This window comes from Squalius cephalus (assembly GCF_949319135.1).
Source record: "Squalius cephalus genome assembly, chromosome: 7".
NCBI classification, from domain to species: domain Eukaryota; kingdom Metazoa; phylum Chordata; class Actinopteri; order Cypriniformes; family Leuciscidae; genus Squalius; species Squalius cephalus.
Genome location: NC_137128.1, coordinates 5,352,141 through 5,376,795, shown reverse-complemented (window position 1 = coordinate 5,376,795; position 24,655 = coordinate 5,352,141). Strand labels below are relative to the sequence as shown.

The 24,655-nt window shown below is 37.4% G+C and overlaps 1 protein-coding gene across 1 annotated transcript in view; it reads right to left on the bottom strand.

Moving 5' to 3' along the window:
* The window catches only part of LOC307161677 (corticotropin-releasing factor receptor 2), an 85,432-nt gene that overhangs the window by 18,198 nt on the left and 42,579 nt on the right, over positions 1-24,655 (bottom strand). The window contains exons 8-11 of the mRNA XM_079876556.1: positions 23,060-23,120; positions 17,601-17,673; positions 16,094-16,179; positions 10,354-10,489 (exon numbers count right to left, since the gene is read on the bottom strand). Of these exons, the coding sequence (XP_079732682.1) occupies positions 10,354-10,489; positions 16,094-16,179; positions 17,601-17,673; positions 23,060-23,120 (356 nt within the window). The remainder of the gene's footprint in view (positions 1-10,353; positions 10,490-16,093; positions 16,180-17,600; positions 17,674-23,059; positions 23,121-24,655) is intronic.

Genomic DNA, 24,655 nt, shown 5'->3' with positions numbered 1-24,655 from the left:
TTTCCAATGTAAAGGGAATTCTTTCCTCAAGCGCTGAAACCTGCGTCTCTCAGACAGCGCTCTCTTTCATGTCTTCCTGCGCTTGAGTGGAAGAATTCATTCAAAATGATGTCAAAAACTGTCCGTCTCGACAAGTATACTATAGTAAACATAGTCGGTGAACACAAAAACACAAAACACATGATCTGTGCCTGCATTCGGTCTTAAAGTGACATCATCCTAATAATCCTGATACTGTCCGTGTTTTTAATGTTAATCAAACAACACAGGACAAAGAAAAAAAATCACTCACTGCTCTTGAACTTTAAAAAGGATATGAAGACTATGCAGTGTTATTTATTTGATTAGCTCACTTTAATAAATTTCGGTACCTGAAAACGATTAGACCTGCCTGTAGTGTAGCGTAGCGTATTTATTTGTGCTTTTGCTTTTAATCTGATTGTTTGTTCTTATTTTATTACTGACTGTTTGCTTGTCTTTAAAAATGTAAGCTATAAAATGTATATTAGTTAGTCTAGTAGTTTTAGCTGTGGTATCGAAATTGGAATAGAGGATTGTGAATTTTCACAAGTATGTAAAAGTTTGGTGTCATAACTGCCTGTTTTTGTTTAATGCAGCCATCTGTTGTGTTCATCCCTCAGTGACAGATTGCTCCTAGAGCTGAAGTCTTCAACCCTAAACCAGCTAATCAAGGTCAAAATCACTGCTGAAGCAGGTAGAAAGTAAAGGACAGTGGGTTTCCAGCAGCAGGTTAAAGACCTCTGACCCAGACCCATTGTAACAGACTCCAACAGCACCTCAGTGCAAGTATCTGAATTGTTAGTACAATACACAACATCATAAAATGTCCTTTTCGCTACACATAATAAATGTTTTGTCTATATTATAAGCGTTTCATTCACAGTAAAGGCCCTGAAATAACCCAGCATTTTTTAGAGTGATCTTTTTTCATTCCCTTTAATACATTTGTCTTAATCAAACTGATCTTAATGCTTAATCAGTACATTTTTTTGGTATATCTACAGATTTAGATACTATTGTGTGTTAGTAAGGTATAAACTAGAATAATAGTTGGAAGTGCTTTCGATCATAAAATACCAATTATAATAAATCCCAGTTACAAAATCCTGTCACTTGGTGAAAATAGATACTGTGTGTGAGAATGTGCAAGCAGGAAGCAGGATAGACAAACAAAGGGATCAGAAAGGTAGACATGGGCCGTGTTACAGAGATGGCTGTGGGCTTTCACAAAGAGGTGTTCAGCAGAGGAATGTGGGCAGAAGGCCGTGGACTGTCATTTCAAATTCATTTCAGGCCATCATCATTGGCCATGTGGTTAACAGAGCCTTACCATGGCAGAGGCTGTCAGATTAGTTCAACCTAACATATGTAGGATTTGAGGGCGAACCAAACACAAATGAATCTTCCAGATGATTTGTTCAAACATATTTCCACACAGAACTCAACACTCCAGACCCCAAATCAACAGTCTAATCTAGGGCCATAAATGGAGTGGGCTCCAGCCAGTCTGTGCTAACCAACGAAAAAAACCCAGGTAAGAACTTTATGGCCATGCAAGCTTCAAAGAGATGAGTCCAACTAAAGGAAGAACGTTGTCAATGTTAGATAGTTTGGAAGAAACTGATTGGTTCAGAGACCGCACAGCTTAGGACCCACCAAGATACCGACAGAGGTTGTTTGATCCCACGACAAAGGATTTAAAACAGACCTCCTTCTTCTTAAGGACATCTGAACGGTCCCAGGGTTGAAATCTCTTAAAACCACTGAGACATTACATATAAAAATACATAAAATCATCCCAAAAAATTCTTGACGGACTTATAATCAAACATCGTTCAACTACATAATTCTATATTGTGTCTACAACCTCAGTATGTGTCTATTATGCTTAGATCACATATAAGTCATGTAATTGTTATAACTATTAGATGTTTGAATGAAAGTGTGTTTTGTTTCCTATCAGTGCGATCGTATGTTCGCAATTATGAAGATGGCTTGATTGAAATCTGTGTAAAATGTTTTGTATTCTTATAACAGGAATGATGTCTAAACTGTACCCTCTGTAAAGAGATAGCGCATGATTTACGATGAGAGGTGAAGAAAATACCACCTCTCAAATAAAGACAGTGCCTAATCGGTCAGAACTCATCCAGGAGGCTGGACAAACATTTGAGTTTAAAATCTTAGGACCCGAACAAAGCTGTGGAGAGTTTTACTATAGACGATCATGGAGTAGCCATGACGGAGTAACCAGACAGATGAGCAGACGAAAGAACCCACATTAAGATCAGGGGCCGTATTCACAAAGCATTTTATCTTACCACTAGGAGAACTCCTAAATCGCACTAAAAGATTTTAGCTAGGAGTTTTCTCTTAAAAGTTATTCACAACGCCTTTCAGACCTACTCTTAGTAAAGGAAAATGACAACTCCTAAACTAAGAGTGAGTCTTCATTGCTATAGATGACGTCATTACTCATGCACGAGCTTGACTGAAGTGACCGCCTTGATTGGCTGATGATTGTAACGCGGGAATGATTCAAACACCTCCCCTACGATGATGAGTGATTCAGATTCTAGATCTGAAACGTGAAATTGAAAATACCAATAAAGCAGTCACCACTGTAACCGGGAAGATCGAGCAAGTTGGAAAATCGGTATCTCTGCTCCAATCCAGATACGACACTATGCAGGCGGCTGTCCGTAAAGACAGGGATCAGATCAGATCAGCGATCTGAAATCTAAATTTGATGACATCACAATAAAGATCGCTGACATAGAAGACCGCAGTAGAAGATCCAATGTACGGTTAGTCGGCCTCAGAGAAGGTGCTGAGGGAGATGACTGCATCGCCTTTTTAAAGGCGAACCTGCCCAAATGGATACCTTCCATCGCGAACAGAGAAATTAAAATCGAACGCGCACATCGCATCTACTCAGACAAGCAGTCCAAACGCCCACGCACGGTTATATTCAAACTGTTGGACTACACCGATAGACAAGCCATTCTCAACGGGGCGAGGGCCGCATACCCAGTCAAGCTCGGCAGCGAACCCCTTCATTTCTTTCCGGATTATAGCGCAGACACTACAAAGAAAAGGAAGGCTTTCACTGAGGTGCGGAAGAAGATGGATACACTCGGAATTCAATCGTTTCTCCTCTTCCCGGCTACACTAAAGGTCATTCATGCAGGGAGACAAAACCTCTTCCGTTCGCCGTTGGAGGCCGAGCAGTATCTTCTGTCTTCACGGCCTGGGAACGACATCGCTATAGCACCCGCGGGACTGCCTCCTCAACTGGACCGCTGTGCTGACATGGATATGGAGCAATCCGTAACTCAGTAGAGATAAAACTACATAGCGAGTATACTGTATATGCTTTTAATAGGTTATGGACATTATTGGTTATTTTATTGAGGTACGTCCCCCTTTATTTTATTTTTCTAGGCTTCTAAATCTCTGAGCAGGTTGAGATTTTATATAGGAATTTATTTTGTGATTTATTTTTAAACAATTTGTATTAAAATCTTGAATCCTTCCCTATTCCAGCTATACAAATATTTCCTTAGTAGTGGTTGGGATTACACCGCAATTGTGCAGTCACGGCTCTTGTAAACTGTAGCCCTATGCTAGCCAGGGGATTCGTTATATATCCCCGCGGCTTGCAAAGTGTATGTACATAGTTTCGTTTATGTTCATCTGTGTTTTGTTCGCGGCAGCAACTAATTTTAATGTACAATTTTTTCCAAATAGTTCTCGAGGCCTGGGCTTTTCTACACTCCACCTGTCATTTTACCTCCACACGAAATGTCTGCTTTTAATATTCTAAGTTGGAATGTGAGGGGTTTAAACTCACCAATAAAGCGCACTCGCTGTTTGGAATTTTTGCGACGGAAAGATGTATCCATTGCGCTACTCCAAGAAACCCATTTAAAAGATGGAGATGTTCATCGTTTTCAAAATAAATATTATAAGATGTTGGCATGTTCATGTGCGCTTAACAAATCTAAAGGTGTCTTAATCCTGTATAAGAGATCACTAAGTTTATCTGTGGATTCAATGGGGAAAGATGATTGTGGGCGGTTCATATATGCAGCCACTAGAATTAATCATACTAAAGTCCTTTTAACATCTATATATGCACCGAACGTATGTGACCGCCAATTTATGGATAATATTTCTGGAACTTTGATTAATTTCAATGATTATCAGATTATTTTAGGCGCGGATCTCAATGCTTGTGTCCACCCTGAGTTAGACCGCTCCTCCACTGACTCTGTCGCAACGCCCTCGTCAGTAGCTCTTAATAGCTTAATCGCAGAGCTTAATCTTGTAGACCCATGGCGTATTAAAAATGGTAATTCTAAAGTTTACACATTCTATTCAACCCGTCACAAGTCGTTTTCTAGGATCGATTATATTCTGGTTGATCCTTCTCTAGTCCAATACATCAGTACTATTGATATTTTGCCTATTTTGATTTCAGATCATTCACCGGTTATCTGTAATATCACTATAGGTGCTAAAGTCTCTAAAATCAATAGATGGCGCTTTAATACTACATTATTATACGACATCTCCTTCTTAGATCAACTTAGACAAGAATTAATAAATTGTTTTGGAAATTAATTCCCACTGCCATAATCCACAGACGTTGTGGGAAGTTACAAAATGCTTTTTAAGGGGTAATTGCATTTCATATTCTGCCAAAGTCAAGGCCTCCAGGAATAAACGGTTTGAGGAGCTAGAAAAAAATATTAATGATCTAGATCGTCAACAGGCTTGTGCTTTTTCTGATAAGCTTAATCAGGAGCTATTTTTATTGAAAGCAGAATATACTTCTCTATCTATATCCAAAGCTGAGTTTATCATTCATAGAACAAAGCAAAAATACTATTTTAATGCAGATAGGCCTAGCAGATTGCTTGCACTGAAACTCAAAGAGTGTGAATCTAAAGCCAGCATTGATGTTATTAAAACTGACTCTAGTGAAATTACTACGGACCCAAAGGCTGTTAATGATGAGTTTAGATCATTCTACTCTACGCTGTATTCTTCTGAGGTCTACCTTGACAGAGGAGAATGTAATGATTTTCTCAGTCACCTGAATCTTCCCACTTTACCAATATCTGCTCAAGAATCACTGGATGCTCCTCTAACACTGGAGGAACTCCACAATGCAGCTAAATTGTTGCAGAAAGGTAAATCCCCCGGCCCTGATGGAATTCCTCCGGAGTTCTATCTAGCTATCTGGGATATTGTGGGCCCCCTAATTCTGAAGTCCATGAATTATGCCATTGATCATGGAGATCATAGAGATCAATAGAGATCAAAATGTTGCCATTATTACCCTGTTGCTTAAAAAAGACAAAGATCCACTAAGTTGTTCTAGTTATCGTCCAATATCTCTGATATCAGCCGACGTCAAGATCCTAGCCAAGGCATTGGTTTTAAGATTGGAACCATATATTGACAATCTGATTCATTATGACCAGACTGGCTTCTTGAAGGGGCGTTTAGCATCGGATAATATGCGCCGACTATTACACATTATTGATTACGCTCAGACCACTAATGCTACTTCTGCCATTTTTTCTTTGGACACTCTCAAAGCATTTGATAGGCTTGAATGGGATTATCTGTGGGCTGTTCTAGAGCGTTTTGGATTTGGCTCCAAGTTCCTAAATATTATACGATTGTTATATAAATGTCCTTCTGCTTCCGTATCAACAGGTTTCTGTCAGTCACAACCTTTCTTACTCCAAAGAGGTTGTCGGCAAGGTTGTCCCTTGTCACCAATCTTATTTGCACTCTCACTAGAACCTCTCGCACAAGCTCTTAGACAAAGCCAAACAGTAACACCTATAACTATTAACAACTCACACCACCACATCTCATTATATGCCAATGACATTATGCTTTATCTTTCAGACTTAAATACTTCTCTACCAGAAGTTTTGCGTCTGTTCAACTCCTTTAGCACTATGTCTGGTTATAAAATAAATTGGGATAAGTCATCCTTAATGGCACTTAATAGCATCACTAAAGCAGCATCTCTACCTAGTGGCCTTGTCTTTGCTAATTCATGCACCTATCTTGGTATTAAAATTGCTGACTCTTTGTCTAGGATTGCTCAGACAAATTATTCTGAAATCAGTCAGAAAATTAAGCAGGACATACAGAGGTGGGACAACGTTAAAATGTCAATGCAAGCTAGAATTAGCACGGTTAAAATGAACATTTTACCCAGAGTTAACTTTTTATTTTTCATGCTCCCATGGTTTCCTAACCCAAATTTTTTCAAAGAAATGAATTCATTAATCTCTAAATTCATCTGGGGTGGTAAGCGTCCTAGAGTCAGTCTTTCAATATTACAGCGTGCAAAACTGCATGGCGGTCTTGCACTTCCTAATTTAATGCTCTACTACTTTGCTTTCCAAATTAGGGCCATGCGTGTCTGGGTGGACACTCACTCCAAAGTACCCTGGAGAAGCATTGAGTCTGACCGTGTTCTTCCCCATAGACTTCAAGATCTGCCTTTTACTGGTGTAGGCTCAAGAAGTTTACATCAGAAGTTCGGAAATATTATTTCAGTTACTTTAAAAGCTTGGTTCAATGCAGAAAAGATTACAGGTCACGTTAAAAAAATCTCACGTCAGTCTCCTCTCTGGAACAATGCCCGCCTATTATCTGGTAATCAACCTTTCATTTACCCTTCCTGGTCCTTAAAAGGTGTGTTCACATTTGGTGATATATTCAATGGCAGTGGATTGCATGCATTCCAAGATATTCAAGCGGATTATTCTTTGCCAGGTACCTCCTTTTTTATGTACTTGAAGTTGAGGTCTGCAATGAAAGCATACGGGGTACCTTGGAATTCTAGCCTAGATGATCACCCATTGTTAAAGTGGTTCAAAAATACTGGGAAAATTCAGGGCACAGTCTCCTTGATTTATAAACAACTACTTGAATGTTCATATAAGACCCTGAAGGTATTAGCTGTGTGGGAGAGAGAACTCTCATGGTTGGGCTATAGTCCTGACTGGAATACAGTTTGGTCAAATCTCTGTCTTACCTCCAAAAACCCCTCGCACATTCTTATTCATTTCAAAACTGTACACAAAATGTATTGTACCCCATACAAGCGATACTTGATGAAACTCTCATTAAAGGTACTTTTTTGCATATGTTTTGGGACTGTTCAGTTATATCCAATTTTTGGAAACATGTAGTTCAAGTACTAAAACATATCACAAAGTTGCAGTTTGACCTCGACCCTTGTCTTATGTTGCTGAATGATGATTCTTCATACAACTTTACGTTAGTTCAGAGAAGATTGTTAATGTCTGGTTCCACTGCTGCTAAAAAACCAATTATACAGCAATGGTTCACTCCTGACATGGATCTTAGAAGATTCTGGCTGCTGTCTTTTCATTATATTGCTTGTTTAGAACGCAGCACTGCAAGGATTAATGGGGCTAGAATACAAACGGTCACTTATTGGAGTAGTACAGCCCAAGCTCTAAAAGAATTGTTTTAAATTGATGATGCATTATTTTGTGCTGTAATTGGCTGCCGGGGTTTATTTGTATGTTCCCTTTAAGTTACCCTTCCTTGTGTCCTTTGTGTGTTTTGTGTTTTTTTCTTTTATTGGTATTCATGCTATCATCCAACATTTGTAATGTTATCATTTCAAATAAAATAAAAAAAAAACAATCACAAAAAAATGAATAACTGAATAAATAGCCTAAATGAATAAAGAGTAAGGCAAAACAAATAGCCTAGTAGCCTAATGAAGCAAATGGATTGATGCAATATCTTTGCAACATTATTGAATTAATCTGTCACTATATGCCTCTGCCTACGTTTGCAAAGAGAAGAACATTTTAATTTGATTCACAATGAAACGTTACAATTAGTTTACATGCAATGAGTAGCCTAGTTTTGGTTGTTGTTGGTGGCGTTATTGCATCCCTAGTTATGCCTACAATGCAGAATTGTTCCTCGCGATTGGAGGCTCCTGTAGCCGCCGCATACGCATTTCAAAACATCGCAACGTGAAATACCACAAAAAGCGGTTTGTGAAGGTCTTAGTGAGTTAGGAGTCCTCTCGACTTCTTTTAAGCTGTCCCAGGCTTAGGTGCTACTTTTAGGGCTAAAATGCTTCGTGAATTACTCTTAGTCAAAAAAATTAGGAGTCCTAAAGTTACGAGTGACACGCCCATTATTTTTAGGAGTTGCTCCTAAATTCGCCAGTTAGGAGCTACTTTTAGCCTTAAAATTCTTTGTGAATACGGCCCCAGAAGAACATGGGTTAAACAGCTTCATTCAAGCCATCTAACTACTCTCATCTCAAATTCTCTTTCTCTTACTTAGTTTATTTTCTTTTGCGTTGTGAGTCTCGGTTCTAAGTTAAGTTTTGCTGCAAAGTTTCGGTCCACGATTCGACTGCAAAGCCTGCTTCCAACTTCAAAGACTTTCCATCCATGGCCGTCCCAGACATCTATCCAGACACGAAGAGACCGCCAGCCAATCAACGAACCCGGGAAACTCCCTTTTACTCAGACAAATAGGAATCCCCAAAGGAATGCAAAGACAAGCAAGTAGCCTCCAGACTCTTAAGCTGAACTGATGCATTGATATAGATTTAATAACCCGCCTAAGAAACGATGGAAGGGTTACATTAATGATTGATGGTTCGTTCAGGTCATGTCTTATAAGTGCATAGAAACTTGGGATTTCATCATCTCACTCTTAAAACTCCTCTTTCCTCACTCTCTTTCTTTCTGCAACTCGTATGAATGTGTGTGTGCGTGTGTTTGTGTTAGATATTAGCTTAATGTGTTAGGATAATCAATAAAGTCTTGTTTGTATTTTAAAGAGAAGTGTTATGTGCTTACGAATTTAATGTCTTAAACTGCTGATCTAAGTTACCTTGCTAAAAAACAGTGTTTTCACTAGTTTGGATATTTATATCCGCTGCAGAGCTGAAAGTCACGTCCCGTTGAACGCTGGACAAGTCATTTGCTCGGCCGTAATAAGTGATTCTTTCGAATTCCCTATAAATTAATTAATAATTCCCTTTGAGCTAAATTGACCTGTCTGACCCTTACACATACAATGGTCAAGCTCCATCATCAGAACATTTCATTAAGAAAGTCTGCTACAGTTACAATTCACTATACTTTTACAGTACCGTATCGTAAACGGCATTACTGTACAGAATAGTGAATAAAATGTACCTGTCACACAATTTATATTCAATCTATGTTCAGTTTTTACATTCAGTGTGTAATACACATGTTACTTACAATCCTGTACAGACCAACAGTCAATTATTCTTTATAAAAGAGCAAACCAAACTATCATTTTAGAAGATGATGGAGCTGGATCCACTGTGTGTTTACTTAAAGTTTATTTTTGTTGACAGGGCATGTTTCAATCCGGCATAAAACCTAATTGGTCAACGGGCAACCATCCATTTCAATGTGTGTGAGTTAATGACCCGCTATCTTCCCCTTTCCTCAATCCCATTGCAGAATCCATCTCTACATGCAGGTATAAGGTGAACGATCAGCATCCCTGTGAACACGTCACCCTCCTTCAAGCCATGGATGAGGCTCGCAAGACAAAAAACATGCCAGAAGGTTTTTCCCACGTGCATTAACAACAAGTGTGATGTTGATGAAAATTCATGGCCAAGTTTGAAGACAGACTGTGCATTTTGTAAGTGTTTACAGTAAATATATTTTCTTTCATAATGCAACCACAGTATTGAAAGAAGATTATGCTGTTGTATTTTTGCGATTAAACCAAATGTTCCCATTATGGTATATTAATCTTGTGTTTTGAAACAATTATTATGTGGAAAGAAAAGATGTACAACTAAAAATGAAAGCATGATACCAGGTTTTGAAAGAATGACTGGCGGTGTGATTAGTTTTTTGAAAATCTTACTCTCTCTCCTTTACCTCTAACCTTTGTGTTACCATTGATTTCTATTTTCCTACAAAACAGGGGAGCAGTGATGCTATTTATAGTGCTAATGCTCTGATTTCTGAAGTAAACAATTGTTAAACGTCTCTTTACTACTCTATTCCTTTAGGGATGCAATTAACTGTCTGGCCTAGATTCATGTTGGTAATGCAGACCGTATGAAGAGTTTTAAGAAAGTGTCTTCTTCAGTATTAGTCAACTATAAGGTGTATGGCTTTGAAGCAAATATCACATGATCTATTTCAGTGTCCTTTCCACCTGTAAATGTACCCACAGTTCAAGGAATGGGTTGGGGTTAGGGTTGATGACTCTATACAGACATGATGATGTGACACTCACCTGAAAGGACTGAAGAAATGAGTTGAAATAGATAAATACAATTTGAGATATGTCATCCTCCCCTGGGTTCACAAAGAACAGCATGTATGTGATCCCGAGTAAAGGCAGAAGCACTAGAGTTGCTTTCACAGCTTTCCTGCGGTCACAGAAAGACAGGGAAAAGGAACAGGGAAGGAGAGGGAGCAACAAGTTCTCATTAGATTTATGGCACAGGAACTGATTTGACATTCGGAAAACTTCCCTAACTTCAGCTCATTACTTCTTAAAGCACTGAGAAATCGTGAGACAATATTAGTTATGTCGATGATAACAAATTCACACGAATCAGAGTTTATAATAACTATACTGCATTCAGATGTACCTAATTTAACATGGTTGTAAACCTCATTTAACCCGGCACTTTTTTGCTGGATTTTCTTCATATAGTAGCACAATAGACTTAAATTACTCAGTCATTCATGATCATACAGAAAAAAGAAATATGAAAAAAGAACCTGTAATATGTCTACTTTTGTATGTGTCCACTTACAATTAAATCAAAACATTGTGCTTTTGTAAAATAAAGAAAAAAAAACAAGGTGTGCGTTCTGCCTCTCCATCTCTGTGAACTTTTTTTCTGGAGCGCGTCTATAAACTGAAACAAAACTCAGCGAATACTATTCACCCAGGCATGAGCAATATATCTTTATAAACATTTAAGTGTGTACTTTTAAATGATCTAATTATTCAAAACGAAAACAAATATTCTCTGTTTAAGTAATTTGTATGAAACCAACAAGATGTCCAGTTTCTCAAGCGAGAGCTCATTAGCTCTAATGTGACCACACCCACACGCTCAAAAGAGATTCACATGCAAATGGTCCACGTGAAGGAACGCGAACCTGTAAACACCCTCATTACCTCAAAAACAAGAATCAAACTTCATCATTCCTCTGCTTTTGAAATTGGATTTACCTCAGAAGAACGAGATTTAAAGATAGAAAGATTTTAAGGTAAGAAATGTATTCTGAATTATATTAGTTAGTGTTATTGTTGCATAAACTTCACATTTTAGTTGAACTGTTGCTAGACTAAAATGTATGAAATCCACGGAAACATGTTGAAATATGAATTATAGACAGGTAGGCAACCTTTAAATGCTAAATAAATATACATGTACGAATGTTTTTATGCTCTTTAATATAAAAAATAGCATGATATAAAAGTAGGCTAGTATGAGTGTTTACACTAACATGATGAATATTATAATGTAGGCTATAGGCCGGTGTTTACTATGAAATACTGTGTTCGTGGATATCTGCTCAAACATAGATGTTTATTATAATATGGTAACAATAATATTTCATAGTTTGGAGCGACTCGATCGCTCCAGTAAATGTTCTCTGAACGCGCTGTGAGTTTGAAAAGCATAATGCACTAAACATTAGGATATGTTTTTACTCCAATCTCATTTCATAACGTCTGAAAACATTTGAAGTATAACATATGATAATCCATATTTTTTTATCTAGTGTAGTGTACTGAAGTGCTTCTTTTTAATGATTTATAGTTAATAACAATAATATTTTTTCTACAGAAAACTATTTTTGGGGGGAAGAAAGCCTGAATTAGATTTTCTTCCCCACATCGTGCAGTCCTGCTCCTGATATCAGCATGTTCACAGTTGTTTTTTTTACAGGGACCAGATGCCTCTGATGAGTCCTGCTGACTTAAACATTCACACAAGACTCCATACACGAACATAGTAAAATGAAAAAGCAAACTCCTTGGAAATTAAAGGTATGTTAAATGGTTTTAGTAATGTGACTGACTGTTCGAGTCTCTCTGTTTAGATCAGTGTGCTCAATAAAGTGCCTTTTTGTCCTTTGTTGTGTATCTTTGGATTATGTTGTGTTGTAAATAAATCCAAACAATCAAAAAGCCATTCTTTTTTAAATCTCCTCATTCTCTGCAAGGTTCCTCAGAATGATAGGGCCTTTATGGGAGGGTCTTTGTCTTTCTCAGATGTGAAACGCATCAATATTCATGATGATTCACGCCTCCCATAGAGCTTTTTTACACAAAACATGTCTTACAAATTTGTTGGCAGGGTTAGGTCAGGATGATTTTCACATAGTTTTGAAGCAAAAAATCTAGGCTAAGGTCTAGAAGTCTTGTGACCAAATAATCAGTATAGGTTATATGGCCTTATTTCAGTGACTATTTTTGTATAGTTTTTTTCACAAACCATGCACAAATGTAATTTCCTCAAAACTACAAACTTTTACATACATGCTGCTGATATATTATTGTAGCAGAGTTTGTGCTGAATACAGTGTAATCAGACTTTAGCCATGAAAAAGTAACAGAAATAAGCACAAATGTCAGTGCATGTCAGAACACCTCCAGGGCCCAGAGGGTTAAAATGTAAAATAGCTGATATATGAAATCTAGATGATGAACCGCAGACCAGCAGCTGAATTTTGTTTATTTCTGCTATAATAACTATGTGATAGAGATGGCATGCTCAACCATCCATTTACCCTTGTTACCCTTGAATCGCTTACAAATAACATATAGGTTGGCCTCTTAGCAAACATGACAACAAAATACACCTGTGATGACAATGTATGGCAGAAAAGATCTGAAACTATGATTTTCAGAGTGCTATTAAGCACATGCACAAAAATGTGCATTATTAAGCAGGATCGCTACAACATATTGCAGAGATATTCAGCTATTGTGAGCTGGGGAAAGCAGAAAACTTCTGCCATCTCTATCATGCCAGTATGTATATCTGTCCTAGAGTCCTATGATACAGTTTGGACACCTGTGTAAATGCACCTTTTGTGATACAGGCTACATCATGTTTCACTTACATCTTCTGTTGTGACCCCCAGCACACAAATATGAAATTCTGCCTATGTTTAGAAGGTTGTTGTTGTTTTTTACTGTAACTACAGTGGATAGAGACTGGGTTCAATAATCTTATGCACCCAGTTCTGTATGAAATCAGTTTTGTTGCATGACTGTCAGGCTCAACATTTGTTTGTACATCTCTCAGTCATTGTGTTGCATTGCATTATGTTTTTTCTCCCACATTAAAAACTACAGAGCTTTGATCATAAATCTAAGCATTTAAATATCATCTTTATAAGACATAAAATTGGCAAATATAGAGTGACGATGACTGATATTTATGTTATAAACTCTCTCTCACACACACACACACACACACACACACACACACACACACACACACACACACAATGTGTGTGATCATCACTCAACCATCATTGTGATCTCCAGAAAAAATCTCCAGAAACTATACATTAAAGTAAAAAGTATTGGTTCTGATGTATTTTAAAAAACCCATGCAACAATGAAATTTTGTAGAAAAGAAGATTAATTCTCCATAAGCTTGTCCTCAAGACTCAGACTCACTGCATTAATACTTAGGAAATCAAGTGAAACGCCACAGCAAAGTTTGCAAATGCATCCTCAGATAACCTGATGAAATAACTCATTTCTGCTCTGACTGAAGTAAGCGTTGCCCTGAGATACACACACACTTTAGCAACTCATGCTTGTCAGTGGATTTTCACTTTCAAAAAAAGGGAAATTTATAAGGGATATTTATATATATATAAATATATAAAAACTTAAAATGGGAGTAACCTCCAATGACATGCCAAAGACTGGTACCAGATTAAAGATCTGGCCAGTGTTCAGAGGAGCTGACGGGCTGAGTGTGTACAGAAGTGTCTAGATCACACACACACATGCCAGTTTCTACACAGACTCTCATTACTATTCAACTAATTACTGTTCTTTTACAGTACACTTATAGTTTGAAGTGTTTCAATACAATTGCACCAACAATGAAATATAAGGAATATTTATATCAGAATATGAGAAATGAAAACAAGCAAATTGAAAATGTGATTGTTTTTCATGCAATAAAATAAAATGCATTGGGCTGAAATTGCACATTCTATAAGCAAACACATTTTATGTGTCATTTCTCATGCAGAAAATCCAGCTAACCGTTTGAATAAATGACAATTATTATCATGGCACAGTAGAGATGATGTAAAAGACTGCAACTGAAAAGAACTTATTTCACTCTTTTTTACTCTTTCAAACATTTCAAATGTTATTAATCTCAGCACTGGAATATATGCAGTATATATATTCACATCAGTGTTTTGTCAAGCAGATTTACTTTACTTCAGTAGAATTTACTTATTTAAATGAAACTCACACTCACAAAATGAATTTATCTGTTTCTGAATAATTGTTGAAGGAATAATTCAGCCCAAAATGTAAACGTCTGTCATTATTTATTCACCCAATGTTTGTTCCAAAAGTCCAAAAATGTATGCTATTATTTTTTTTCTACAATCAACTGTAGTTGACAATAGTGTATATGTCATTTCATAATGACTGACTGGATATGATATGTTCTATTTAGTTCAGGTCATTGACTTCTAGTTTATTTTCATTCATCACGTGTGTTTCTTTGTCTTTGTTTTCCCATCACTCATCAGTCACTAACACTCATCATCACTTCTGTTTGTCTTTTAGTTCATCATCACTGTGTATTTACTGTAAGTTCCTCCCTTTGTGCAGTTCATTGTTGGTTGTTGTTTGTGTATAGCACACATTCTCGCATGCTTGTTATTCTGAGTTCGTAATAAATTGTATGTTATTTTATAATCCTCTTCATCTTTTGTGGATCTGAGCATTACAGATATATTGTGTCAATCTAAAAAAAAACCCACATACAAGTATCCTAAAGTCTTCTGAAGTCATGCAGTTTGTGTGAGGAGGAGACTGAGTGTTTAAATGTAATTGTAAACTGCTGTTTTATGTAAAAGAGCGGTGTAAAGATGATTCTGTTTCCTGATAAATAAATAAATGAACAGCATATGGTTTCGAAACTAATAATGACAGAATAGGGGTGGAACAATATATCGCAATACAAAAATGCAACAATATGTATTGTGTATAGTTCACCCAAAATAAAAATTACTGTTTGAGGGAAAAAAAATCAAGTTTTCAGAGTTTTAGTGTCAGTACTACATTAAACTACTTTATATAATGTTGAATATAATGTATAATAATGCAATGGGGGATATGTGTGGGTCCTGATAATGCCACATGTCTTGTTACCAGTAAAAAATGGCCTATATTATTTTAAATATATCTAGTCAGTGTCAGAGATCAAGCATATTCATCTACAATAATTCAGTATTTTCAGCTTCAGAATCATGAATATAGTTATTCTGGTGTCTCTATTATCCTATAATCACATTTTCAATTTACTTGTTTTCATTTCTCATATTCTGATATAAATATTCCTTATATTTCATTGTTGGTGGAATTGTATTGAAACACTTCAAACTATAAGTGTACTGTAAAAGAACAGTAATTAGTTGAATAGTAATGAGAGTCTGTGTAGAAACTGGCATGTGTGTGTGTGATCTAGACACTTCTGTACACACTCAGCCCGTCAGCTCCTCTGAACACTGGCCAGATCTTATGGTAAAAGGTATTTTTTGTTAACCTTTTAACATGTCTTGGAGTATCGCAATAATATCGTATCGTGAGTTCAGTATCGTGACATGAAGGTATCGTTACACTCCTATTACATATCCTTTCCTTTACTGAACATGATCATGAAACAGGTGAGCATCATTCATCAAACTCTCGCTCTGGAATATTACTGTAATAGTGAGCAGTAGTTAAAGTACTGTACCTGTATTGTATAGTTTCAGATGTGGTCGAGGCCCTCAGCTTTGTCATTAAAATGCGCACAATGTTGAAGAGGAACACAAAATTGATCTGTGTTGGGGAGGAGGAAGAGGGAAGTCGGTCAGTGAGAGTTTGACATGTCTGAATGAACTCAAAGGACCCAGAAATCACAATTAATGCCACTCGTGACAGTTAGTCCAGTCATTTTAAGCCAAAATGGGGGTCAATCTTGAACAAATTGCAACAGAAGCAAACTCAACTGATTTTGTATCCTCAATATGTCCTGAGTAAGGAAAAAAAAAGTCCAGAAGAATCCCATTAGAGGAAATTTTAGAAAAAGACCCAAATATAGCCTATTCATACGCCTATTCATTCTTTTTCTTATGTGAATAGGGTAAACATTTTACTAAATTGGACTGTTTCTGGGGGACGAGTCTGAGGGAAGAACAGGAGACAATGGTAAGGAGAATGCAGAAGACAAAAGGTAGGCAAAATAAAAAGTGAATCCCCAGAAACAGTCCCACGGACCCAGCCCCAAACCCCATCTCTAAAATAATAATTAATAAAGGCTGGTTTAAAGTACTTCTTCCTGCCTCTATGTATTAATGCTCATGTGTAGCCTAAATGGATCCATTCAGACCTTAACATTAAGTATTTTACTGTTATGTGTCAACAAGATTCAACAAGACATTTTCACCTGGTTATACCCAATGTTTAGATCTGTTGTGGTATTTATGCAAATTAGCACATAGATTATGCACCATTTGTCCATGTTAACAAACAATTTCAAAAAACTTGTAATACATTTTTTGTTTGACTTGATGTAAGTAATCAACTCAGTAATTTTCATGGTGATATCTAAAGGTTAAAATTTTTACCCTATTCACGTGAGAAGAAGAATGAATAGGCGTATGAATAGGCTATATTTGGGTATTTTTCGAAACTTTCCCCTAATGGGATTCTTCTGGGCTTTTTTCCCTTTCTCAGGACATACTGAGGATACAAAATCAGTTGAGTTTGATTCTGTTGCAATTTGTTCAAGGTTTTTTCATAAAATGACTGGACTAAGTGAGTGTGGTGAACACTAAATCTCTTTGCTCCTGGGATTTAGGAATATGCATATTTGTATATTTCTGGAACAGCTTGATCTTTCTGCACAGAACATGCAGAGCTCTTATGCACTACGGCACAATGGCTTAAATTAAATACTGTTCTTATAATGCTTTCACATGAAGAAGAGGGAGGGAAAAAAGATTCACTTCAGTTCAATAATTCTCTCGAAGCTCAAGCACTTTATCTGAAATTAGCAGACATAGCTATTATATAACAAGCTGATATTCTGGCAAGGCCTGGCCTACTATTTGCTGATGTTAATAATTATTGGACAGCTCTCTTAGAAATCACAAATGGGTATTACGTTTACATTTTGTCCTTTGTAATGCTTTAAGAGTTTTGTCCACTTGGCTTTAAATTCTGACAACTACAAATCTGAGAAAAGCAACAATACTTACTAGAAGAACTAGAATCACGGGCCCCTGATAAATGTAGTCTACGTACTTCCCAGGCTCCTTCCCGAACCAGCATCTGAAACACAGAGGTCTTTTAGCGTGTACTCACAGCACAGATAACTATAAAACTAATACATATATATACAGTCGTGCTCAGAATTAATCATACCCCTGGTAAATATGATCAAAAATGGCTGTAAAAAATAAATCTGCATCGTTTATCCTTTTGATCTTTCATTCAAAAAATTGGCAAAATCCTAACCTTTCATAAAGTGGGGGGGGGGGGAATCACATTATAAAATAAATGTTTTTCTCCAAAACACATTGGCCACAATTATTCATACCCTTTTATTAAATACCTTTTTGCATTCTCCTTATGAAAAGATAACAGCTCTGAGTCTTCTCCTATAATGCCTGATGAGTTTGGAGAACACCTGACCAGAGATCAGAGACCATTCCTCCATACAGAATCTCTCCAGATCCTTCAGATTCCCAGATCCATGTTGGTGCTTCTTCTCTTCAGTTCACTCCACTCATCAGGTCAGGGGACTGGGACGGTCATGGCAGAAGCTTCATTTTGTGCTCAGTTGCCCATTTTTGGGTTGATTTTGATGTTTGTTTTGGACCGTTGTCCTGATGGAAGATCCAACCACGGCCCATTATAAGATTTCTAGCAGAGGCCGTCAGGTTTGGATTTTTTATCTGTTTGTATTTGCTAGAATCCATAATACCATGTATCTGAACAAGATGTCCAGGACCTCCAGCAAATAAATAGGCCCACAACATATAAGATCCAGCAGTGTATTTAACTGTAGGCATGGGGTACTCTTCATCCCTGTTTGCACCAAACACATCTGCTGGGTTTGCTGCCAAAAAATCCCTTTGTTTAAGTTTCATCTGACCACAGAATCCGGTCCCTTTTGAAGATCCAGCCGTGTCTGACAACTGAATATGCTGGAGTTTACTTTTGGAGGAGCGAGGAGGATTTTTCTTGATAACCTCCTGAACAACATGTGGGGATGTAGGGGTTGTTTGATCTTTTTTTTATAGGCTTTCTGACCCCCAAGACTCAACTAATCTCTGCAATTCTCCATCTGTGATTATTGAAGAGTCTTTGGCCACTCAAACTATCCTCCTCGCCGTCCATTAAGACAATATAGACACACGTCCTCTTCCTGGCAGATTCGTAACATCTTTAGTTGATTATAACTTCTTAATTATTGCCCTGATGGTCAAAATGGGGATTTTCAATTCTTTAGATATTTTCTTACAGCCACTTTCTATTTTGTGAAGCTCAACAATCTTTTGCTGCACATCAGAACTATATTCTGTGGTTTTCCTCATTGTGATGATTCAGGGAATTTGGCCTTTGTGTTTCCTCATATTTAAACTCCTGTGAAACAAGAAGTCATAGCTGGACAGTTTCATGTTCCTAGTCACCCTGGTGTGCTAAAAAAGGTCAATATTAATGGGAATATACTTCATAAATATAATATTTTATTCATAAAAAATTCTAGGGGTATGAATAATTGTGGCCAACGTGTTTTGGAGAAAAACATTTATTTCATAATGTGATTTCCCCCCACTTTCAATTCTTTTACTTCAATGAAAGGTTCGATTTTTGCCAATTTTTTGAATGAAAGATCAAAAGGATAAACGATGCAGATTTATTTTTTACAGCCATTTTTGATCATATTTACCAGGGGTATGATTAATTCTGAGCACGACTGTGTATATATATATATATATATATATATATATATATATTTATATATATATCCAAACAATAAAGAAGAAATTAACCAGATTGGAACCAGATTTTTTTTTTAATGAAATTTGGATTTCATACATTCATTTTGTATTCAAACAAGATCCTGTCATCCAGCATCTCCTCTCTTCCTCTTTCATCCTTTTCACCCAAAATGTATTTTAGGTGGACAGATCAATACAGTACAAAGAACATAAAAAAATGTAGTATGTTGAAAGATAATGTCTTTTCTGTTCACCAAATGCTTTTAATCTTCGCTATTGCTTCAATGTAAATGAACAAGCGCGCCGTTATTTGTTGCGTAGTGACGTGTGTGTTCGAGTAAGCCAGATATGAGCAGATTCTGAGCAATACACTGTATTTAATATATCATGAGGACTCACGAGTTGAGGATTTGCGCTGAATATGTGCAGATTTGACTAACACGAACTTCCCCAGCAAAGTGAATAAACATAATAAGTAACACCAGATTGGCTGGTGATTTGACGGTGTTACCCGCCACTGTTGATTGTTGGGTTGGTGGGTGTTAATCTCAAACCCTGGTTACGTCTGAAAGAGGGTTTGTGCTGACCAACACAAGCTGCACAGTTCACTTGTATTACAGCTGCAACACTAAAGACATACAATAGATGCAAACTTGTGTCCTCAAAATGAACTACTGTTCAGTGGTGGGCAATAACTAAGTATTTTTACTTTGTTACTGTACCTAAGTGTAACTACTCGTGTAACTGTATTTAAATAGGGAAAACGTGGAGGTGTTTGGTCGCTTCTAGCTTCATCTCTGTTTGGATCCTAATGAATGAACTGGGCTAAGCTAGGTGCTATCAAAGTGTCGCCGCGCGCCAGAGCGATTGAGTGCACGCACTGAGACGAGAGAGGTATGTATCAACTCGTCTTAGTTAAGGGAATAACATAGTTTAATATGAAAAAATGGTGGAGTGTTCCTTTAAAGTATCTGTGCTTTATCAGAGTATTTTTATTTTGGGAAACTTTTACTTCACTACATTTCAAAGCATAATATTGTACTTTTTATTTCGCAACATTAAATAAGAAATGGTCGCACTCAGAGACACATTAGCGGTGTCTGATTCATGAACAAGCTGATGCTTTTAAATGAACATGTTTAATCAGTCTGATCTCGAGTCAACAGCTCACTGACTCAGACGATCCGTTCAGAGCGAGTCTCCAGTTCATAATTCACTGAATTCTCAAGTCTGACTCAGGATGCAATGATCCTGTGAGCTTGAGTGTGTGTGCGACTGATGGTGCAAAAAGTAGGTTACTTGGGTTAATGCCCAATTGAGGATTTATATTGTAAATGAAAATCATATTTAGGCCACGACTGTCAGTTGTTTGTGAACTAAATCTGCTATAAAAGAGTTGTTTAAGCCAATTAATGTGCAACGTTACCGTCTGAACGGGGTTGGTTTTAGGTAAAAACCAAGGTCATGTGCGCGTAAAAACCAAGGTCACACGAAGGGGGGGGGGGGAGTGGAGGAGATAGAAGCATGAAGAGGGAAGCTAGCTAGAGGAGAGATGTCCTAGACAATGACTAACATTAAAAATGTATATTCTTGAGAATTTTGATATGGCCGACACACGACCAAAGAGACGACGTTCCGATGAACAAATAACAAAGAATAGGGAAAAGAAGAAGGAACGCGTAGTCCAGAATTTACATCGGAAAAGCGTTCAAAAGGTGGCGAGAACTCCGCCGGCAGAAGGGCTTCCGATCCGACATCCAGGAGGCTCTGTTTCTGCTGGACAGGGTAAATCCAGTCTGGTTTTTCTAAATGGTTCATGACTGTTTCAGGAAGCACGGGAGGGAGAGGGGGAGGGGGAGGGGGAGGGGGAGGGGACGGGATGAGGAGGAGGGAGGGTCGAGCTAGCCTCCGTTTTTTTTTTGACAATACTTTGCACGTCAACAAGAAGTGACGTCACCCAACATCGCTTAGAGCAGCTTTAAAGCAGCACAAATGTATGTAACTTTCTGTACATGTCAACTAGCAGTCATTAGTAGATAGTAGACTGTGTGCTTAAAGGACTCCGGTCAATTTTAACATTGAGCTCATTTTTTTGTAAATTTGGAGTGCTGTCAGTACAGAGAACAACGACAAAAATCGGTGTTGCCTACACCGTGTTATCCTCTTTTTAAAATCTGCACCCTGTTGACTTCAATGGGGCAAGTTTTAAACCTGCTTTTAGCCTCTTAACATCCTTGATGTGTCATTACAAGTGCCCAGCCAATGTGAGTGATTCCTTCAGAGTGAACGCGGGTCAATCTGACTGCAGTAGATGTGAAAGATATTAATAAAAGTTAATTCAGCCAGCGCACATACCTGTGTTTACTTCCTGTTTTCGGTCGAAGTCCACAGTTGTCGATTGTCGAGTTCACACGCATAGGTTTAGTGCCTATGATCACGTGCGTGAACTCGACAATCGACTACAGTCAACAGGGTGCAAATTTTAAAAAGAGGATAACACGGTGTAGGCAACACCTATTTTTGTCGTTGTTCTCTGTACTGACAGCACTCCAAATTTACAAAAAAATGACCGGAGTTCTCCTTTAATACCCGCTTAATATCCGCTAACTCCTTATTTCGATGCTCCAACCAGACATTATGCTGACTTTAAGTAACTTTGCAACTACATGTCAACTTATTCTACTAATCCAAACCTAACTGACATGTACTTGAGTTACTAATACTCTAATGAGAGTTAGGTGACAAGTAGTTGTAAAATTACTTATAGTTATAGAATGTCTAAAGTGGACGATCAAAATAAAGCATATCCAAGCATACTTTATAAAAAAGTGGGCCAATTTATTGACATAATACATGCAAAGCACACACAGGTGCTTTTTTTATACTAATAGTACATTGATATTAGTATACTACTACATAGAGTATACTTGGAAAATATGCTGTACTTAAACTTTATTTAAGTTTTAACTTGAAGTACACTTTTTTTTGTAAGGGTCCTATGATTTTCTAAGTGATCAGATATTATTTTAAAGTCCCCTGTGGATCCAGCTTGTAATGTTGTTTATGTGTCTATGTGGTGTTTTTAATATGCTTTAACACAAACCATGTGTAAATTCATAAGTCGACAGCATTGCTGAGTATTTCCTCCTTAAAACTGCAGTGAACCAAAGACAGTCTCAAAAACACGCTTTGAAATCGCTGGTGTTTCTGACGTCACAAACTACCTTGTAACCAATCAGATCAACGTGTGATCGTCAACCAGTGGATCTCTGAGCTGAGTGAGTGAGTGGAGGCGGGGCTCATTTGAATATTCATAGAACCGTGCATACTAAATGAGGCAAGGGTGTCGAGTTACATGCAAGATAGTTCAAGGTAGGAAGAATTATTTTTTTTAAAATATAACCAGAGTGCTGTGCCGGGCAGTTTGTGCAGTTTCGTTAGTGCCACCAATGGCGAAGAGGATACGAACAGGTTCTTATTCTTACATTAGCTAACATAAAAAACATTAACATTTATTTCTTACATTTTTGTTTTTTTACATATATTTCTAACTTCTCTTTCTGTTTTATAAATATTCTACATATCTGGATTCAAATCACAGGCTCATTCATTGACATATTTTGCATATACTCTACTCTACAATTACCCCGTCATTCACTCCCATCACAGGTTTATTGCACTAAGCTTATTTCTGCAAATCAGCAACTTACTGTTCGTTTTCGTTGTAAAGTTTTCCAATGGCCCACACTATAATTATCGGACATGGTATACCTGAAAGAGAGAAGATTGCAAATCACACTTCACAGATAGCAACTCCAGAAACGTGGAAATTAAATCATATATAACCAGTCATCACGAACCAGCGGCAATTCATTGTGATTTTGTTCATGCAAGTGGAAAGAGATGCAACATAGTGCCTTAGATTAAGTTTAGATTGTAGACATTCATAATTTACATATACATATTTGCAAATGCCATGTTCAATTTGATGTTTACATTGTCAGAGTTGGAACATCATTTACACTAGCATGATAAAGTAGCCAATGCTATAATATGTGTTTATGTCTATAATAACATACTATTTATTAAAATCAAGACAAAATCTAAGTGTCATTTCTTATGCAGTTCTATACATTTTTATTTGCATATGACATATTACTGTATAGCCTAATACATTAATACAGTAAAAAGAAAAAAAGCATATATCTTTTATTACAAACTGTTGTTCTGTATTATTGAACGGTATTAGTCCCTTGACTCCCTTCCTATTATGGCCATTAGTCAATAAATACACAGCAGGCGTCATGATCATGCAGCTTTAATTTAACAGAGCTGAGTGCCATCATTTCAGATGTACTGTATTTAATGTGGCTAAAACTGATATCTGAGTGGGTGAGTCGTTTGCTTTGTGCAGTAATTAGTCCCTCTACCTCCACTAATTCGTTTGACTGACTCATGCCGATTTGCGTACCGTTTGTGAATATGACAGACAGGTATTATGACAATGACAAGGTATTGAGATCATCATGAGTTTCGGCCTGGCCTGTTCCTCCAGAAACACTGTTATACTGCACTGGGCGAAAGAGACGCTGCCTCGCTGAACAGTGTAAATGAGGCATTTATACAACTTTCAGTCTCACACCTTGCAATATGTTGTGTACAGTTAATTGTCTTTTTGGTTTCTTTGTTTTTTCATGTCCTCAGAGAAAACAGCACTATATGCATCTTATAAAAGAAGGAAATTGGCCTATATCTGGCTTTTTTTCCAACAAAAAACAAACAGTAGAAACAGTGGTTGAGGGCACTTTATGGCCATGTTCACACAACACCAGAATACAGCTGTCAGTCCTGTATTCCTTAATACGGTTACGTTCACACACACAGTTCAGTTATTTACACGAGTGACAACCGTATTCTCTAACCGTACACACCCGCTGAGCTGCTCTCGCAGTAAATCAGCCAAGCCACAGAAGTAACCGTCTTTGGACTGAAGTATAATTTCCTATCAGCTCTCCGACAGCTCTGAATAAGCCCCAGAATCCTCTAGTCACACACACACACTTTTAGCATGCATGACTCCACAATAATCTCTCCTGCAGTTTGAAAACTTTTAATTGTATTAGTGCCATAATGATTCAAGAACTTGCGAGTAATTTTAGATTACTGCAACTCCAAATCTCAAACTGCTCGTCTCCTACTGGGCCAAAATGCAGATGCCAGATTTCTTCACAAAAGCCGTAAATGCGATCGCTCCAATACTGAGGGCTCTTCATTGGCTGTCTATTCAATTCAGAATCGATTTCAAA